This window comes from Xyrauchen texanus, chromosome 41 (assembly GCF_025860055.1).
Source record: "Xyrauchen texanus isolate HMW12.3.18 chromosome 41, RBS_HiC_50CHRs, whole genome shotgun sequence".
Classification (NCBI taxonomy): Eukaryota; Metazoa; Chordata; class Actinopteri; order Cypriniformes; family Catostomidae; genus Xyrauchen; species Xyrauchen texanus.
Window position 1 is genome coordinate 11,930,870 of NC_068316.1, and position 21,832 is coordinate 11,952,701.

The 21,832-nt window shown below is 38.8% G+C and overlaps 1 protein-coding gene across 1 annotated transcript in view; it reads left to right on the forward strand.

The window, feature by feature from the left end:
• The window catches only part of phex (phosphate regulating endopeptidase homolog, X-linked), a 29,179-nt gene extending 12,984 nt beyond the window's left edge, over positions 1–16,195 (forward strand). Inside the window, 13 exon segments of the mRNA XM_052114133.1 lie at positions 2,820–2,948; positions 6,596–6,697; positions 6,781–6,858; positions 7,000–7,103; positions 7,353–7,411; positions 7,514–7,568; positions 7,792–7,859; positions 7,957–8,087; positions 8,186–8,251; positions 8,688–8,792; positions 14,424–14,500; positions 14,984–15,060; positions 15,063–16,195. Of these exon segments, the coding sequence (XP_051970093.1) occupies positions 2,820–2,948; positions 6,596–6,697; positions 6,781–6,858; positions 7,000–7,103; positions 7,353–7,411; positions 7,514–7,568; positions 7,792–7,859; positions 7,957–8,087; positions 8,186–8,251; positions 8,688–8,792; positions 14,424–14,500; positions 14,984–15,060; positions 15,063–15,085 (1,074 nt within the window). The 3' untranslated portion in view covers positions 15,086–16,195.
• The last annotated feature ends 5,637 nt before the right edge of the window (positions 16,196–21,832 follow it).

Genomic DNA, 21,832 nt, shown 5'->3' on the forward strand with positions numbered 1-21,832 from the left:
TCTCTCACTATTTGTAGAATGAAGCAGTTTTTTTTACCTAAGGGACCATTTACACCGAACGTGTCCTTGCTTAAAAATAAATAAATGGACCACCATCCATAACCATAGCAACAGCTCCAGTACCCACACAGGCACATGTGGCTCCAGTACCCACAGAGTTTAGCCATTTAGGATTACAAAATCTTACAAAAAACGATTTTACATTATATATTTAGACATTATATATAATGGAACAAAACACACTGATTTTTAAAAATTTGAAGCAATGGCGTAGATTTGGTTTGAACTTTGATGGGGACCAAATGTTGTTGTTAAAAAGATCTTCATCTGGAGAATGTGACATCGACAATGGGGAATTAGGCATAGAAATGTGTGATGCAGCAGTTTCCTTCAGTATCAAAGCACGTTTAATTTTTCATGCAACATGAAGTGGTGTAGTTCCAAAAATGTACTGCGATTAACCCTTTGGACTTTAGTATCATGAAAAAATGATCAGAAAAAAATTAACCGGTTACCAGTTTTTAATAAGAACTTTTTCACTCATTGAAAATCATTTTGTTTTGATTTTCGGTTAAGTTCTGCTAAAAATGTAATTCATTTTCAGTTTCCTTTGCTTGCACTGTTTTTAGTCCCTGATGTAGGGATGCCGCTGTATGTGTTTTTGCCAGTTAGATAACCATCTGAGAATTTTTTTTAAATATTTTCAAATTTTCTTAATATGCAACAGCTCTGATGCAAAAAATGCATATAATTTTTTATCAGTGGTGGTGTAGTGGTCTAATGCACATAACTGGTAAACTGGTAATCAGAAGGTCGCTGGTTCAATCCCCACTGCCATCACCATTGTGTCCTTGAGCAAGGCACTTAACTCCAGGTTGCTCCGGGGGGATTGTCCTTGTAATAAGTGCACTGTAAGTCGCTTTGGATAAAAGCGTCTGCCAAATGCATAAATGTAAATTATTTCTGGGGGATATGTGGATGCTAAGGGAAGACCTATTATAATAAAACTAATAAATACACACACACACACACACACACACACACACACACACACACACACACACACACACACACACACAAAAGTGGTAATAAGAGCCACTCCTACCTAGGCCACGACACTGCTTATGTGCATCCCGAGCTCAGTTATGTGCTGAAGTGTAAACAGAGTGCTTCAAAAGTGCATAAATTTAAGATTATTGTGGGTGCACAAAATGTAGTTCACGGCATTAAAAATGTTTTCTTCTGCATTTGTTCTGCATCAGTTTATTAAAGCAATTTGTTGTCAATCAGACACCCCAACATAAAAATCAGCAACAGTCGCTATTAAAATACGGCCCACAGCATCTCATAAATAAACATTTTGGACTCTGCATAATAATGGAAACATTGCTTACAGCAGGCAATTTAAAGTTTGTTCATGGCTAAAATTGTTTGTTTAAAACGACATTTATGGTTGAATGCTGTGAACTTGTACAGAAGCAATGCTTAAAATAATGAGGACGATTTAATACGCAACTTTTGAAGTTTACACGCTGATGGTAACTATACACAATGCACCGCACACTGTCAGCACGCTTTAACATTACAAAAAGTGTCATCTTTAATTCATCACTTTAAAATCACCACAGCTAAAAATATTAATCTTACTAGCTTGTTGTTGGATGACTAGTGGTGCATCCTGTGTCATTTGTAGGATGTGTATCTTTCTAGGACATCTCTCTGCTTGTTTTACATCCGTCGTCTTCAGTCAATCATTTAAATGCTGCCAAACAGTCGATCTGAGTCGCTTTTTTGATTGATATGAGTCTGGTAGATCGAATTCCTCTGTTATATTTTGGAATTCATGTGTTTAAGCTTCAGTTTCATGTGAATTGAAAGTTCACGTTCAGTTTGCGACACCTGGCCATTAAAACACCACGTGGCCACCATCCATAACCATAGCAACAGCTCCAGTACCCACACAGGCACATGTGGCTCCAGTACCCACAGAGTTTAGCCATTTAGAATTACAAAATCTTACAAAAAACAATTTTAAATAATATATTTAGACATTAGGCTATATATAATATTTTTGCACGGGTAAATAAAGCATTTCACAGTTTTTAACCGTGGATTCATAATTCTTACTGTTAAATTAGCTGTGATATTTTTTTTTTATCACGGTTAATAGTAAAACGTATAATCATGGCATCCCTAATTCAATGCATACCCTTAAATATTTATACACTGTATCATATCAAACATTCAGAAAAAGCATTAGGGTTAATGTTTCAGAAACAACATACCCTTTCAGAACATTACAATTCTTACCTGCTCATCTGAAATGCTTATTTGCTTTCCTCACCAGGAAAATCAACTGATAATTTATATGGACACCTTTAACATCTTCATTAACTCCACATATGACTCATGTGATATAGTTAATGTTTTCTAAATTAATATGAATTTTTTATTTAAATCTTGTGAGTTTTATAATAATAAACGACTGTGAGTTTATGCATCCTGGCCAGCGCTGAGAAAAGTAACGGGTAACACGTGACACCGCTGTCTGGTTGGGCGATACCAACTTGTACAATGGAGGGGGGAACTTCAGTTTTTTGTCTCAATATGACAGACTCACAGCCACGCAAATGCACGTTACCTCATTCTAAAGTATTTTCAGCATTGATCCAAAAATATATACAAATGTGGGGGCAAATAAATGACCTTGACACACACACACACACACACACACACACACACACACACACACCATTTACTGAGCAACTTTTTTATGTATCAATGTTACACTGAGGTAAAATGCATACTTTCCTCCTCAGGTGACCACAGGCACCACCTCTTTGACACCTCGATGGGACAAGTGTGTAAATTACGTAGAAAACACACTTATCTATGCCACCGGTAGGCTGTTTGTCGATAAGCACTTTCAGGAGGAAAAAAAACACATGGTACTTATTTATTCACTTGTTCAAATATAATTTTTTTGTGTCAATTTAATCAAATATTCACTTGGCTCCCTGGAATATTTAATCGAAATATTAAAAAAATCATGACTGGAATATAAAAAATAAAAGTTAGTATGTGACATACTTTAGTATAAAGAGTGCTAAACTGTATATTTGACAGTATATTTGACAGTCCCAGCAATGATGGCGTGGCTACGTGGCTGTGCTAGTTTCGTGTCTCTAGTATCACTTCTAATGGTGCATTCACATACAATGTGAAGCGAGGGTTTCGTGTGGTGTGTCACATACAAAGTCAATGTAAAGGTGCGAATAGATTGAAATGAAATTGACGTGACTCGAACAGGCGAAAACGCTTCATTCGCATATTCGCTCGAATTGAAAAAAATTGCATGATGCGTTGCCGTTGAAAGCCTATCAGAATTGAGATTGTCTGGATGTCAGTGACATTCTGACATGGTAGCAAAAGAAATCTGGTAAAATGGATGAAAAAATTTAGCGCTGTGTGGGCACTCGGAATTGTATAACACAACGTTATACATGTACAGAGACCGGATGAAAAAAGACATTGCTTGGAGGAAAGTGAGCGAGGAAGAAAATTTGCACTACTTGATTCCAGCTATTGGTTGTACTTTAATGTGAACCAAGTCGTAGAAGCCCCTACTCCTGTCCTTTTCCGAAAGTGAAGGGGGAATACTCGCAGGTTCACGTTACTCGTGCAAACGCAAGTTTAAACAAAAATTTATAATCCAGCAGACAACTTTGCGCGAGCATTGTGAGGCGAAAATTTTCTTCGCGTTGTATGTGAACACAAATGTATAATCCAGCGGACAACTTCGCGCGAGCAATGTGAGGTGAAAATTTTCTTCGCGTTGTATGTGAACGCACCGTTAGTGGGGTTTTTTTCTCACAAAAACGGCTAGGTTACTGTTGTAACCTCCGTTCCCTGATGGAGGGAACGAGACGTTGTGTCGAATGAAGCGACACTAGGGGACTTTCTTGAAGGCCTCAGTTACCTCTGAACTTCCCTCTGAGAAAATGCCAATGAGAAATTGGCATACAGAATTTGCATGTCTCTCCCCCTGACGTATGGGTATAACAGGAGGGAATTGTGCATCTGTTCATTCAGGTATTGCACTGAGGAGCCGAGAATACGGTTTGGCCTTTACAGTGGCTCAGCTCAGCATTGTGGCTGGGGGGACACAACGTCTCAATCCCTACATCAGGGAACAAAGGTTACAACAGTAACCTAGACGTTTCCCGTCTGTCGCTCACTCGATGTTGTGTCAAATAAAGGGACACTAGGGGTCCCTATTCAATCACACCATGTGCTGAACTGTGTACGTGAGCTGCTGATACAGGTGCGGGCAGGCAGTTGTGTGCCAAAGCAGCAGGCTGCGTCAGACTGCACGTACCCTTCCCCAACGCCCTATAAGAAACGTCATGTACTTTTTAGGTTCCTGGCATCCCGAAGGGGGGAACAAGTGTTGTGCCAAGCATGGGAGCAGGCCACGCCAGCTGCGCCTTTTCTCTCTCTATGTTTCTCGCATTGAGTTGAAGTGGCTGGGGCCGCCTATTCTTTCAGGGGGAAAATTATTTTCAGCGGAGACCACATCCTGCCCAAGATGGGGGAGATTAACTGTGGCACATGGTTCACATGGTTTTCAGACCACATGTGGAAGTGGCGTGGTGGTAGATCCTACCTGCTGAGAGGGAGGAGTTGCTACAAACACAGCGACCTGGGGGCAGAGGGGACTGCCCAAGGGAGACACGGGTCCGCCAGCAGGGGGACCATACCATGGAAAATACACACAGGGGGATTAATCCATGAAGTCCAACCCTGTGGAGCACCTATTCCAGTACAAAGTATTTAATACATGTAGTGGGTCTGGTCGGAGAATTCCTCCATTTAATTCACGGACCAGAGTGCTAGAGAGGAAGGACATCCAGAGAGCACTAGTTTAGTGGACTCTCCTGGGAGAAAGAGCACACGTGATCACCTCAGTGGAGGGGAAGGGCGCTATGTGCAAGTGGATTAACCGGTCAGACGTTCCGTATTCCCGAGTTCTTCATGCTCGAACCTGAGAGAACACGGGACGAGACTGACTCAACCCTGAGATTGTAAAATCTCATAAAGGTATTGGGTGTTGCCCAGCCTGCTGCTCTGCAGATGTCTTCTAGGGAGGTGCCATAGGAGAGTGCCCACGAGGAGACCACACTTCTCGTAGAGTGTGCTCGAACCCTCAAGGGGGCAGGCATGGCTTTGGTGTTATAGGCCAAAGTGATGGTGTCGACGACACAGTGGGCTTGCCTCTGTTTGGAGACAGCGTTCCCTTTCCGCTGTCCACCAAAGCAGACATAGAGCTGCTCAGAACATCTAAAGCTCTGCATGCGGTCCATATAGATACGCAAAGCACGCACCAGACAAAGCAACCTTAAGGCTGGGTCTGCCTCCTCTCGGGCAGCGCTTGCAGGTTCACTACCTGGTCCCTGAAGGGGGTTGTAGGAACCTTGGCTGTGAGCGGCGCCCGGACCCAAGGAACCAATCGTCTAGCCGTGAGGGTTGTGGGGAGGACAGAGGTTTCCAGTCCAACCCCACGCTCATTGCGGCCCAGGCAAGCATGTCGGCCATCTGGGCATCAGCCTCAAACTGGGCGGGCTGACCCGAAGGCGGCAGCCCAGTCGAGTCTTCTGTGTCAGATGCCGGGACGCGCTCTGATGCAGCGGCGAATTTATCGAGGTGAGGTTGCTCTCACCTCGAGCCTGGATGGAAGTCAACGAGCGTGCCGGGGGGGGCGGGTGGTTCGTGGGGATCTACCCGGCGAAACCGAGCCCGCTGCCATCCCCAAATCGCCTCCATCGCCAGCCGTGTTGTCCTCAATGCCGTGGGTAGGAGCGACACTGGGGGCGGCTGGAGTGGCATTCCTTGTTAGGAAGGAACGCCGCGACCGCAACATTGCCATGGTTAAGTTCTCGCAGTGAGAACATGAACCATCCACAAACACCGTCTCAGTGTGATCACGGCCCAGACACACGAGGCAGCGGAGGTGAGAAGAACAGAAGTGATCGCACAACCGCTCGGCTCCGAAGAACATATCTGAATGAACAGATGCACGATTCCCTCCTTTTATACCAGTATGTCTGTGGGAAGGACATGTTAATTCTGTCTGCCAATTTCTCATTGGCCTTTTCTCAAGTTCAGAGGCTATCGAGGCCTTCAAGAAAGTCCCCTAGTGTCGCTTCATTCGACACACCATCGAGTGAGCGACAGACAGGGAAATACTTTTAACTCAAATCATTATTTAATTTCCATTTATTTATCTATTTGGTAAGAAGCCATTTAATAAGTGCTTAATTTATGGTCATCATTGTACATACAATACCTGATTATGAAGGGTTTATTTTGCAATAATGACATACTTCACATTATCCCATACAAATTTGACTATCCATTTGTTTGTGTAATGGTTCATTCGTTGACTCATTGGTTCTTTTGATTCAAACATTGTATTTACATCTGGGTCTGGGTTACTTTTTTGTTGCCATCTAGTGGCACTAATTACAAAGAACAGAATAAAACACTAGATTGCATTTTACTGTGTGCATATCTGATGAATGTATCATTTGTGAAGATGGAAGAACTTGTAGATGGTGTTCAGTGGGCATTTATTGACATGCTTGAGAAGGAGAATGACTGGATGGATGAAGAAACAAAGAGAAAAGCAACAGAAAAGGTGTGCCTGTATATTTGTGACAGCTGTGAATATCAGAATGAGTGCTGAACCAAAAGTCTCATAAACATCATTACTGTAATTAGGCTCATGCAGTCTTGGCGAAAGTGGGTTACCCTGAGTTTATACTGAATGACACCTATATTAACGAGGACCTCAAACGGGTATGTTTACAAGCTTGACTATTTCATTTTTAATACATGTTGATTTTGTAGTTATTTGTGTTAATTTGTAATTTTGAATGGGAGACATCAGTGCAATTCATTCTTCTTTTTGTTTAATGTGTTTTTTATGTTTATGCACAGTTGTCATTCACCGAGACAGATTACTTTGGGAATGTTATGCAGACACTAAAATTCATTGCTCAGTCTGACATCGGCTGGCTGAGGAAAACAGTCCTACGCACAGAGTAAGTTGTCAGCATTTGGCAAGTCTTAGGACAAGGTGAAGTATATTTTTGGATCAGAGCCGTAGAATTGTAGGCTTCGACATATGGTGTGATATCGCCACCAGTGACCCAAGTTCAAGTTTTGGCTCAGTGACCCTGTTGCCCTCTTCTCCTGTCATTTCCTTTCTTCATTCGCTTTCCTATATAATAAAGGAGAAAAATGTCCAAGATATACATACAAATACATTTATAAAAAAAATTATTTCCCAGGTGGTTTACCAACCCAACTACAGTTAATGCATTCTACAGCTCTTCTACTAACCAGATCAGTAAGTTATATTGTATTATTACACATTTATAGTATGATCTGGATTTCCTATTTGGAAAGTATATTTTCAATTTTATGCATGTTTATGTCTCTTTCTGCTCAGGATTCCCTGCAGGTGAACTTCAGAAGCCATTTTTCTGGGGACTGGACTACCCTCGGTAAGACACAGATGTGCGTTTATTCTCGCTAATGATTTAAAATTTCCATTTATTATCTCCGTAAGCAGTGTCTTACTACTTGTGATGATTTCAAGAGGTTACAAGAATGCCAGTTCCAATTAGAATGTGGTAATAAATGTATCATACATTTTCAAATAAAAATCCTTTGCTTAGTTAGGATATGTGGCCAGATTTAGTTGTTACGCTTCAATGTGTTTCACAGATCCCTAAGCTATGGAGCGATTGGTGTTATTGTTGGCCATGAACTGACCCATGGCTTTGATAATAATGGTGAGGGTATTTGATTTAGAATAGACAATTCATCACATAATTTGCCATGGTGATGACCAGTTTTTAAGGACATCTGTGTATCTGTGCACTCATCTAGGTAGGAAGTACGACAAAGATGGGATCCTGGACCAGTGGTGGAGCAATTCCTCCATCACCCGCTTCAATGAAAAAACACAATGCATGATTGACCAATACAATAGTTACTACTGGAATGAAGCGGGGCTAAAAGTACAATAGGCACCAGCCTTTTCAATGCATTTCTGTTCTCATCAAAATGTGCCAGATTGAGCATCCATACTAATCTTTAACCACAATCCTCTCTCAAGGTCAGGGGGAAGAGGACACTGGGAGAGAACATTGCTGACAATGGAGGGATGAGAGAATCTTTTAGGGTATAACAGTGTTTTCGGTTTAATTTTTTAACATTAGTTAAGAAAATCAGTTAACATGAACTAACAATGAAAAATACTTTTACAGCATTTATTAATATTAGTTGAACATAATAATGTGTTTTTTTTAAAACAAAAGTTGTATGTATACATTTTTAATGCACTATGAACTAACATAAACTAACAATATACAAAGATTAATAAATGCTGTCAAAAATATATTCTTCATTGTTAGTTCATGATACCTAATTAATTAATTGTAACCTTTTTATTAGGTGTTACCATGTTTTCTATACTTGTTATTCTATTGTACCTATAATAATCATACGGTAAACTGAATCAAATTTAATTTGCCTGTCTCATCCTGATGTTAATTCTTATTAGTTGTTTTCTGTTTTTCTGTGTGTATGTCAATTCATGTATATGTGTGTGTCTATAGGCTTACAGGAGATGGATCGAGAAAGAGAGAGGAGGATTTGAGGAGCCTCTATTACCTGGAGTGGGTCTGACCAATAATGAACTGTTCTTCCTCAGTTACGCCCATGTTAGTACTCAGAAAGCAGCACAAAGATACATAATTTAAATCATATATCAAATCCATTATATTTTCCCATAAAAAATTATTGGTTATTGGCACTGTAAAAAAAATGTTAACCTGCAATTATTAACTTAAGGAACTATCTCCACCTGATCTAACCCTTAAAATTAGCTTTGTTGGTGTAACCTTATGTATTCAGGTTGATTTATTTATGTTCCCATACAGTAATCTAATATATGGCAATATACATTCACTGAACACTTTATTAGGTAGACCTGTACACTTAATATTCATGCAAGTATCTAATCAGCCAATCTTGTGGCAGCAGTGCAATGCATTGCACAACAAATACAGTTTAACAGAAAGCAGGTGTCTCAATATGCTTTTGAAGTTCTATTAAATTAGACACAACATAAAAAAACATCAATCTTGCACGAGACGCTAAATAAACAAAATCAAAAGGAAACAAAGACATTTGTCTAGTGCACATTTTAAAGTCTGATATCTGTGAATATTTCTACTCTACATACAACTGTACTGAATAAAAAACAATGTGGTTTTTCACTGTTAATATGGAGATTGAGTCTAGAGTAGTAGGAATCAGTGCAAGTGTAACACCATGTGAACTGTCTATTTAGCGTTTAAACGTTTTTTTTTTTTATTATTCATTTTATGCATGTTAGTTGAAAATGAAATGCTATTATTTTAACAGCCAGTATAGGAATGTTCTATCCTGTAATATAACAGTGCTGAATGGTTTAGGTATTTATTGTGCCCCCTTGTGGACTAAGGAAACAACGTAAATTTAAAAATCAGCAGACTTTAAAATTCAAATATTAGTGGATATATATATATATATATATATATATATATATATATATATATATATATATATATATATATCGCAGTGGTAATATATATATATATATATATATATATATATATATATATATATATATATATATATATATATATATATATATATATATTAATATTTATATATTTCATTTAAAAAAAGTAACATTTTCATGGTTTAGTCAGTACTGTTTATTTTTGTAATAAAGTTTTTTTTACTTTGAGTGTTATTTTTTCATTCAGTATCAATTTTAAAAACTATCGGTTGATTAATCGGTTATCAGCAGGTACTGCCCAACTTATATATTGGTATCAGTAAAATCCGCTAATAGTTGACCTCTTATTGGTAGATCCCCTTAACTTCCATGTCCCATGAAAAAACTGCATTTCCCACACATATTCTCCTCAATAAAATTGTAAATGCCGGCCAATTCGTACCCAAAATTAGTGGATGGGAGAGGTGGGGACTAACCACAGCCTTGACACTATGCTTTTGTCCCCGAAATGTAATGATGACTGTCACTAAAGGGTAATTTTGAATATACCTGTGCACACGCCTTACCTTCACCCGCCGTATTGTATCCAAAGCCTCGGCTTGAAACAAGCCTTGGTGAATGGAGGTTTGGTTACAACTTGAATCCATCAAGGCTTGGTATGTACCCCCCTTAATACTCACAGGTATGTGATACGCTCTCGCTCGATCAGGGGCGGCCTGTGGTGTGTCAGGGATCCGAAACATCGGTCCTGAATGTGCCCAGGTTCACAGCAGTTCCACCAGACAAACTCAGACTTCACACCCACATTCACGGCAGCGGATTCAACAGCCTGTGGTGGAGAGCAGAGAGAGATGGGGGAACTGGTGGGTTGAAAGGTCACCGGGACTGGGGAACCAATTTTGGGATAATTCCCTGTTTCCTGGGAATAGGAACAGGATGAGGGGAGGGGGGGGGGAGAGAGAGAGAAGAAGAGGGCTCACCAGCCCCCGGATACACTGCCATATGGTCCTCAGCCAGCTGGATAGCCTCATCCAGAGATTCTGATCAGTGGCACTGGACCCACTGTGCCGTTCCCTTCAGTAGCCAGGCGATTAACTGTTCCAGTACCGCCAGATCGAGCACTTCCTTTGTGTCATGTATTTCAGCCTGCAGCCACCATCGGCAGGTGTCATGGAGCTGTTGGGTAAATGCGAATGGGTGGGTGTGCTCGCCAAGCATTAGGGAGTGAAAGTGTTGCTATGTTGTTCTGGGCTGCGGCCGATGCAGGATGTCTTTTTTGAAGTCTTCGTACACCAGGAAGTTGTTGGGCCATGAGTTGGGCTTCCCTGGACAGCAGTGGCAGTAGGTAGGCTCTCCACTGGTTGTTCGGACACTTCAGTGCTTCGGCTGTCTACTCGATAATAGCCTCCTGGTTGTCCTGAGGTCCCACCTTGGCGAGCATGACGTTAGGCACGGCCATCGGTGTGTCCAGGGTCGCGGTTGAAGACCCCTCCTGGTGTACCAAGCTCTGTAGCACCTGTCAGTCCTCTGCTTGAGCCTGGAAGAGTGCCTGATTCCTGTTCCACACACAGCTCAGGCAGAGACTGATGTTGGGCTTGGTGGATGCCGGCGAGGATCTTGATCACTTCGGCCAGCAGCGAGGACACCTTGACGGCATTTCTTCCTCCTACTTCTGGGTTTCGGCACCACTGTGATTGATCTCTAGCTTAGTTGTAAAGGAGAAAGCGGGGACCAGGTGAACTGTCCACATACGTTTTTTTTTATTAATCAAACTTTTCAGATCAACCCACAAAGGATGGCTTTTTAGCACAACAAACAACACGCACTGAGTCAGCTTCACACGCTCTCTCTCCTCTGGTGGTCTGGACTGCCCTTAAGTCCCTCTCCAGCTCTCACTGCAATACAAAACAGCTGTTAGAGATCATTTCCCACAGGTGACAATCCTTACCACTCTACCTCTCCTGACCTTGCCTTCCACAGAAGTTGCTCAGCCACGCCCCCATCTCCACAGTGCCGCAGTGGTTTTGACCGTGGCATGATTGTTTGTGGCAGTCGAACTGGTTTGAGTGTTTCGGTATCTGCTGATCTCCTGGGATTTTCACACACAACAGTCTCTAGAGTTTACTCAGAATGGTGCCAAAAACAAAAAACATCCAGTGAGTGGCAGGTCTGTGGATGGAAATGCCTTGTTGATGAGAGAGGGCAACAGAGAATGGCCAGACTGGTTCAAGCTGACAGAAAGGCTATGGTAACTCAGATAACCACTCTGTAGAATTGTAGTGGGCAGAGTTCCCGTGTTTTATTCATAATGTCTGATATAGTTACTATTACATACATTGCAATCTTCTTTTGACTTTTCACTGAACATCATTTTTTTCCCCCACCGTCTGGTTCCTCGCACCATTGCTCTCCGCTTCTATCAATCCGCATCAGTTTGATATTATACTCCTGTGTTAAATAACGTAACCATTCACCCCTCTGGTTCAAAATAAACTGTCCTAGCGGGTAACAGTCTTGCTAATTGTGCTGTACTGTATTTCCCTGCCCAGTGCTGTTGTTTATTTGTCTGACAATGTTGTTAGAATATAGAATGATAAAGTAGGTATGAGAAATCACAAAACATTATGTAACCAAATGCTACAATTTACTTAATATCTCAATATGTTAAATAACCATGATGTTAATTAATACTTTATTATTACAACTGTAATATAATAATACATATACAGAACATCCACTTTTAGTGTTTGAATCAATCATATCTCTCACTAAACACTGTTTAATATTTATTTTTGCCTTATTTTGTTCATTTGGCATGTAGGAGTTAGTAACAGTTTTCTTATTAATCTCATATCTGGATAATTGCTGAAATATCATGAAGTATACATTTCCTCCTCTATGACATTGCATTATTTTAGTTTTGTAAAGTATGTTAACTTAATAGCCAAAATACTTTGACATACATGAAAGAGAATAAACCTGAAATAGGAATATTTCAGTCACATTGCACATTATGTAGTTTAGAGACATTTAGATTGTTAGCAATGGCTGTTTCTATTTAAATAAATGTATTCTTAAAATGTTCTCTTTGTTATCAATCCTCTTGCAGCAATGCAGGTCATTGGCATTTAGAAGCTGCTTGTTTAGGACCTTTTGAGGAGTCTGTTTCTTAAACTAGACACTGTGATTTACTTGTCTTTTTTGTTGTACATCTTGTCATCCACTTCCTTCTCTATCCTGGTTGGAGATAATTTTTTCAAAACTGTAATGCATGGAATAGCCTTCATCTCTCTAAAACAATAGACTTTAGGAGAAAATAGAATTTCAGGAGAAATGTGTTTCTTTTTGACTATTTTTAAAACAAAAATTTGACTTGCAAGTGTAAAGCAACTTGTAAAAACTCAATACCTATGCAAATGGAGAAAACATCCACTGTATTCTGATTTCCGCATGGTAGCGCCACCATTTTCTATTGTTCTAATAATAAGAACATTTTCTTGAGTACCAAATCAGAACTTTAGAAAGCTTTTGAAAGAAATAGGTGACACAGTATATGTTTGCCAATAGGTAAAGCAAAAATTTAATAAATATCACTTAAAACAATTATTTCAAACTATACTAATATTGGCAATTAATGATTTTGTCAGTATTTTTGATCAATTTAATGCATCCTTGGTGAAAGGAAGCATACATTTCATTCAAGAACAACAATGTCTTTGTGTTCTAAAAATGTAAGCATATATATATATATATATATATATATATATATATATATATATATATATATATATATATATATATATAAAACATAATTTTCATAACATTACTTGTAACAAATTCCAACCAGTTTTTTGGCAAAATACTTATTTATTCTTACTTGAGTCGTAATATTTCTTAGTACTTCTACTTGTACTCAAGTGAATTATTTCTTCAGTAGCAGTACTATTTAGTACTGTAAAAAAAATCAGTACTCTTTCCATCACTGTTCCTGATAAAGTTCTCAGTAGAGTATGTAATACATATGCAGTATATGAAATACAGTATATGCTGATATATATGGTTTTAACTGACATTTAAAGTCACATACTTGTACATATATGGAACATTACAAAAATTGCTGATTTTTATATATGTAATATCAGCTATATTTCCCAAATACTAGTGAAATTTAAATATGTACTATATACAGTATGCCAGAAAGATATGAACATTTATCTTTCTGGCATCCCATATGACCATTTATCAGACTTCTGTGTGGGTTAAGTAATAATTTTGACTTGAATAAAACCAGTTAATGTAGATGTTACCATATTAAGCACATTCTTTAGGTTAAGGTTTTGTCATTTGCTCTCATATGTTATGATGAGTGAATATTTGATTATGCATTTTTAATGTTTTTTGTTTTGTTTTTTTGACAACTATTACCCAATTTGCATTCTGTCCATGCTAAATAACATTCAAGATTAGAATGAACAAATCATAGTGTTTTGGAAATAGAAAGCCAAAGGTTCCCGAAAAAAAAACAAAATTCTGGTAGATGTTTAAAGATTTATTTTTGTTGTCTTTTAGCTTTTTCAGTTGAAGAAATTTACCAAGGAACGCAAGGCAAAGCTGCCTCTAGAGTTTAAAAATGTATGAATACACAAACAAAAGTACTTTCCCATCACCACTGAAGGACATACTGTATGTCTAGTGCATAAAATAAGAATTAAAATTAGGATACAGCTGATGTCTACATCAGGTATTTGTTTGTATACAGTATATTCAGTATGTTTTTATTTTCTAGGTTCGGTGTAACTCCTACAGACCAGAAGCTGCACGAGATCAGATCCAGAGTGGAGTTCACAGTCCTCCTAAATATAGGTATGGTATACTGTATGCAGCAACAATCATGCACGCTGTTCATTTACATCTATACTATAGCCTCTATCCATCAATGAGCACATTTACATGCACGTTCTTACACGATTATGCTTAATAAACTGATAACGCATGAGGTAATGTAAACACAGTAAACCGAGTTCCTTTATAGGCGTAAAGGCCATAAACAGCTTATGAATAACCCAATAGACACGGGTAGATTTTTGCCCATTACACTGATTTCGCATGCCATATAAACACCTTACCAGGTGTTCTTACAGGCTTATCCAATGTGCGCACGTGTTGAGTGCATGCCTTTTCACAGTTTGACATCAAATGTAGATAGTAACTTGATTATTTCAAATGTCATGTAAACGTGGATTTCTTGACATGTCCGATTTTTTAAAAATAAGTTGATTTTAGAGTGCAATGGGGTGCATGTAATTGTGCATTGTCACTCACTTTACCCTTGTTTCTACTGTGAAGGGTTATCGGGGCAATGAGCAACTATGAGGAGTTCCGGAAAGCATTTAACTGCCCAGATAATTCGGCCATGAACAGGGGGCAGAGTCTTGTCGGGTGTGGTAATCGATAACAGCACCAAACCTCCAGATTTTGCCTGATCATTGATTTCTTTAGAAGAAACAGCAGTTATTATCACTGAATCCTTGGGCCATGCTGACCACTGAGTTCTGGCCTGTCTTCAGTCACTGGAATACTGCAGATCACACAACAGAAGGCTTTCAGATTTGTCATTTCAATGTCTGACCTCATGTGCAAATGCCAAATGGACCACATCAATTCCCTTGAGGACTTCATGTGGTTCATCACTGATTCACAAACCAGTCACACTGTCTCTTAAAATGTGTAAAAGTTTTAATCAATATAAATTATTATTCATGTTGTTGCCATTGTCGATAACAATCGTATTATTATTATTATTATTTTTAATTTCTGTTTTATTTTATTAGAAACAGTACTGTATTTTCTGTATGTAACATAGTAAATAATTGTTGTCCTAAGGTTTTCAAATGGTCTTGTGATATTCTGCACAACTTAACTAAAACAAACTTTTAAAAGTAACTAGGTGCACTCAATTTTTTATTTGCTAAGTTGAAATGTAGGATGGCAATGAAAAAGTAATTCATATTGAGTAAAGCCATACCTGATTTGTAAGGGTTAGGGTTAAGTTTTGGGGTTGGTGTAGGGGAAGGGTTGTGTTGGGTTATAGTTTCTCTGACCAATCAGTTAGCATTTTCATCATGAATATAAATGACTCTTCCCCTGCCATTCAAGAAGATGCCACCCTACGGTTCACACATTACGTCAGTCAGTTTGGACTTATACATCACACAAAAGCAATAGTTTTCGGTTACAGATGGCATTTTAGAAATTAACTTTTTGCAGCCAGCCTTGATAAATGTATTTAGTGAGTGTGCATTCCAGTATTCGGCTGGTCATGTGATCTCAACATGTGTTTGAGTTATGCTACTGATATGACTGTATCCTTCATCTAATGTGAAGTGTACGTGACTTTAAACATATTAGTAATCAATGGCTGAAATGATAAGTAATATTAATTTATTTAGGTGTTAAACTCTTTAATGAGTAAACAAATTCAGAGAGACCTTTTAATGCTGCAAAACGGACCCTTATGAAACACCGAATCCATCGTTATTGATATCTAGGACTTCCTCGTTATATGTGGGTGTATGTGTGTGCTAAAATGGGAATTAATCAATTAAAATGTTTAGTTCATAGGAATCAATGCAAATGTCAATTTTTCTATTGTCATATAACCGATCAGGAAAAAATGTCTAATTGCAGTCTAGTCAAGCACAGGAGGAAATGGAGAGGATGAATAATGGAATCAGCCCTTTTGGACATACACTCAGACCCCACACCATCACCTGAGCATGAATGAAGGTGCACACAATCACACACTGCAAAAGTCCAATAATGCAGATAGAGCCAGAACCCAAATCAATTCCTTTGACCTCCATTTATGCCGAAATAATAGGATGTCTTGTGGGGACAAAATAGTTGAAACAGAATTTCATTGATTGGTGTGTTAAAAAAGGACAGGCATTCCTGAAGAAATGCATCAGGCAGGCTGTGTATAGTAGTGTTTGCTGTCATTCTGAAGAGCAAGAGAGAGGGAGAGGGACAGACTATAATGGGTTTAAATGTCCAGAGGCCAGATCTTCACTCTGCCTGGAGGAACAGAAGATGAAAAAGAGGGAGAAAGATGGAGGTATGAGAGAGTGTTTTGTAGAACAGCTCCTGAGGCGCATTGCTCGTCCACTGAAGCATGAGGCCTGTGAAACATAGTTCTTTCCCTTCAGCCCAAAAATATCTATATAAAAACATGAAATACTCTCAATACCTAGAGTTGACACAGTATGACTGAAAATTGAAAGCACACCACAGACTGCTTTAGAAGAAGTTTGAATTATAAACTCGAACCCTTTTTTCTGCATGCGGACAGACAGTTGTGTTCTGCAATATCACCATGCTTCATCCAAGGTTATTTTAAAATAATTTTTTTATTCTTTTATAAATATTATGGTGATAAAAATGCTGAGAAAAGAAATGTCTATAATAAATGGTGACTAGTCACAGCACCTCATAATATACAGTACAGTTGTAAATTATTACATTCCACGTTATGTGCACTATACACTTTACCAGGCCCACAGAATCTGTTCCAGCAGAAAGCTAAAATATTTTCATATCTACACTATATATTGCATATATATCTATATAAACTCACTGAGAACTTGATTATGAACACCTGTACACCTTCTTATTCATGCGATTATCATGTGACGCCCAGTGCAATGCATAAAATCATGCAGATACAGGTCAGGATCTTCAGGTAATGTTCACATCAACTATTAGAATGGGGAATAAAATTAGCTGAGTTTGAGTATTTCTGTAACTGCTGATCTCCTGGGATTTTCACGTACAACAGTCTCTAGAGTTTACTCAGAATGGTGCCGAAAAAAATAATAATTCAGTGAGTGTCAGTTCTGCAGATGGAAACGTCTTGATGAGAGAGGTCAATTCTATTGCCATTCTGCTATTCTGAGATGTGGGTTGCTGTTGAAAATTTTAAATAATATTAATTTCCCATTTATCTTCCCATAACAGGGTGGATACTATCTCAGGTGGTTAAACCAGACTAAATTGGTTTGCTGGTCTTAACTGGTTTAAGATATTCTTCCAGCCTGGCCAAGCTTATGCTCAGCTGGTTTAGTGCCCAAACCCCACTAAAAAATGGTTTAGGCTGGTTTAAGCTGTTTGTGTCAGCAGGGTTGGTTTTTCTTGTGACCGTAGAGCAAGTGTGGTGGTAATGATGGAGAATGGACTGAGAGGCAGCAAAGTATTATGGGGTTAGTCAGAGTAACAGGCACATAAGCTGTCAGGCAGGAACAAATGTGAGTGCTCTGAAGTATGATTTATGACCAGCAATCCTGAAGGACTAAACGATTGCCTACACCCCTCATTAAAAAATGCTATCTGGAGTGCTGACACACGTAAATCACATTTGACTGACCCTGGTGGTAAAGTGCACAGACATATGCTCTACTGAATATCATGGTTTATTAAGAAATAAGCCACAAGTGGCCATGCATTACAGTGATTTTACAACAGTTGTACAGCTTCACTTTTGTGTTTGAAAACATCCCTGCTGAAATTAAAAACCTTAAAACCAGCTTAAAATCATCACCATCAAAAAAATTCAGTGGCATAGCCATCTGGCCCCAGAGCCTTGCCTGTAGGCAAGGCTTTAATTACTTCGCCAAGCTCGTCCAAGGCTATCTCAGAATTAAGAGAATTATGTTGCTCAGTCGTCAATTTAGAAAGTTCTAATGGTTCCACAAAGTTTCTAATATCCTCATCAGTAGACGAAGACATGGAACTATAGAGATCAAGATAGAATTCTATAAAAGCATTATTAATATCAATGGCTGAGGTTAATATTTCACGACCTGCAGATTTCACTGAGGGAATGGTAGAAAAAGACTGTCTCTGTTTTACATATCTAGCAGAGGTTTCACTGCCTTGTCCCGCAACTCAAAGTATGACTGTCTGGCCTTGAATAGGCAAAACTCCACCTTCCACACAAAATAGTATTATATCTGTATTTCAGTCAGTTCAATTTCCTGTGGCCATTAGATGAAACTCGGTGCTTCGGTTCTACCTCGGCACTTTTAATATTCCCTTCCAATTTCATGAGTTCTTCTGCTTTGGATGTTTTGGTGAATGAGGCATACTGTATGATCTGGCCCCTAAGAACTGCCTTTGGTGAATGAGGCATAATATATGATCTGGCCCCTAACTCCAAGCCACCAAGCCACGCCGACAGAGGATACAGAGGACTAGTTAGTCTCCATCTAGATTCTAGACCCTGATTTCAGCCTTTAGTATTTGTTGGAATTCAAGATTTTGCAAAAGGGATACATTAAAGAACCAACTATATTATTTTTTTCTCCATATGTGGCAACACTTCTAAACACAGCAGGGTGTGATCTGAGACTAAACTGTTTCCAGTTGAGCAATCATCAACAGATGAAATGAGGTACTGGGACCAGATGGGTTCAAAAGTCTCCAAATATCTGTAAGATTTTTCACATCATGTGAAGCATCAATGTTGCTCTAGGGGGCTTGCACACTTTTCTTCACTATGATCAAGGACTGAGTCCATCAAAAGATAAAAATCTCCTCCCAATATCATATCATGAGTGGTGCCAGCGGCTTGCAACATCCCTTCAAGATCTATAAAAAAGCCCTGATCATCAACGTTAGGTGCATATATATTAGCCAAAATAAGACTTTGTCTCGGAATTTTAGCTAAAACAATAATGACAATTCCTAATTTATCTTTACACTGTTTAATACATTTGAATTGTTGATATTTATCAGCGTAATGACTCCCCTGCTCATACTCGAGCCAGCACTATAAGAAAATGGCCACCTCATATCTTTCCAAATTTTTCAGCTTCCTGCAGAGAAAGGTTTGCTTCTTGAAGAAACACTATATCATATTTCTTACACTTAAGAAGAGAAATAACCTTCCTTCTTTTTATGGGGTGCCGCAACCCATTCACATTCCACATGGAGAGAGATAATCCACTCATATTAACATTTGACATTTTAAAATATAATATAATTTAGATTGTGTGTCAAAAACAAGATTATATACACCCCATTCCAACATTTGTGCAACCCTCAAAACCCGAACATCCCCCAGAACAAAACAAAAATACAAATGTGCCCATTAACTCCACGCACGTCAGTGCCAACTGGCGTTCATCCCTCCAACTCAACAATGCACGCCTACGAGAGCCCCCACGACAAACTTGCCGTCGGATTGCTCAAGTCCGGTGATTCAATACAAATTTTGTGAGACAGAATTACGCAGCAAAATATAATCTATAAAACAAACTCCAGCCATTAGGCGGAGCAAACACAAAGAGTATGCAGGTACATCCACAAAACTGTCCTGAAGGTGTGCCGCTGCCAGGGTTGGGAAGGTTACTTTTAAAAGGTATTCCACTACAGATTACTGAATACATGCTGTCAAATGTAGTTTTTAACGTATTCCATTAGATTACTCAAGATAAGTAACGTAGTCGAAATACTTTGGATTACTTCTTCAGCACTGGCAGATTTTTTTCACTTGTTTTGACTATAAACAAGTAAATAAAGTACGAAAATACACTTCACTGTAAAATACATTCTCTGAAAAAAAATTATTACAGGAAAATAATATTTAAATTCTCATTAAGTATAATATTTTTGCACAAATATCAAAGGTCTTACCAGACAAAAAAACGTTATGCTCTAACATGAAGTTTCTTTTTGGAATTCATTGCAAAATATAATCACATCTGGTAACAAATGCATGTAAAGGCAAGAAATAGCCTTTTAGCTTAGCATAAAGCTAAATGTTCACATGACATTTTACAAGATTAACTATTTTTGCTGCTCCAAACTTCAAAACCCCACAGAGTGAAAATAACCACATCCTTTTCAGATCATATGTGGATTCTGTTCAGAAAATGAGGCAGAAAATATATTATTTGTAGCTTTCTATATGACGTTAAAGGTTACATTGATTATTTCTTGTAAAAATACCCTAACCACATTAAAAACATTGACAAGGCATGTAATCCTGTATTTATTTGATTTATTTTTCATCTGTGTTTCTGTTTTTGTTAAGCTGTAGAAACACGATGTAGCTCCTCTATTAAGCTCCCAAGGGAAAGTTCCTCAATGACGTCATATCCACCTTTTCACTCACAACAGTGTTAACTTGTATGAATGAAACACATCATAAGAAAATGTTTCACCGCCTTCAAACCCACCTCGGATCACATAATTTATATTAATAAATGTTTTCCAACTGAATAAACTGAATAAATATTTATTATTTTAATCCTGTTACATGTATTCTGTTACTCCCCAACACTAGCCACTCCACAAAACATACTCCAGCCGATAGGCAGAACCAGCACAAAAAAGCGTGCAGATTCCCCAAACAATCAAGCGAATGTTCATTGAGCCGGTCCACTCGGTTGCAACATGAGTGCAAGCAAATGACCCACCCACTCAATGACTTTGCAAGACACACTCCACAAAACAAACTCCAGCCAATAGGTGGAATACAAACAAAGAGCATGTAGATTAATTCACAAAACTGTCCCGAAAGTGTGCCACTCTATAAAATAAACTATAGCTAATAGGCAGACCAAGCACAAAGAGCATGTAGATTCATCCATGAAACTGTCCTGAAGGTGTGCCACTCCACAAAAAAACCTCCAGCCGATAGGTGGACCAAGCACAAATGGAGTTAGATTCATCCACAAAACTGGCCTGAAGATGTGCTACTCATCAGTGGGCACCCGTATTTCTCCTCTGTGTTACACGGATTACTGCATCGATTGCAAAGCACTGCTTATCAAGAATAACGAACAACAGCAAACAAATGCGTGAGGGATTCACATCGATCTCAAACCCTAACCACTCAGGAACAACCAACAACAACAAACAGCTGCGGTAAGTCATGTTATTTCGTCTGCATTGCATGTCACATGTTTACAATAGACTCTTCCATCAGCAGTGAGGGATTCACATGTGATAAATATAAGGAATTAGTCAGGCCGACGGAGAAGGTTGATGATTTAGAGACACGCATCCGAATACTAGTGGAGGTCAGTGAGAAAGAGAAGCCAGTAGATACTGTTTCAGATGTGGGCAGTACAGAAAGCAACACACACTTTGATTCTGGCTGTAGAGCCCCCACATCAAGGAGTTTGGGTGACGTCT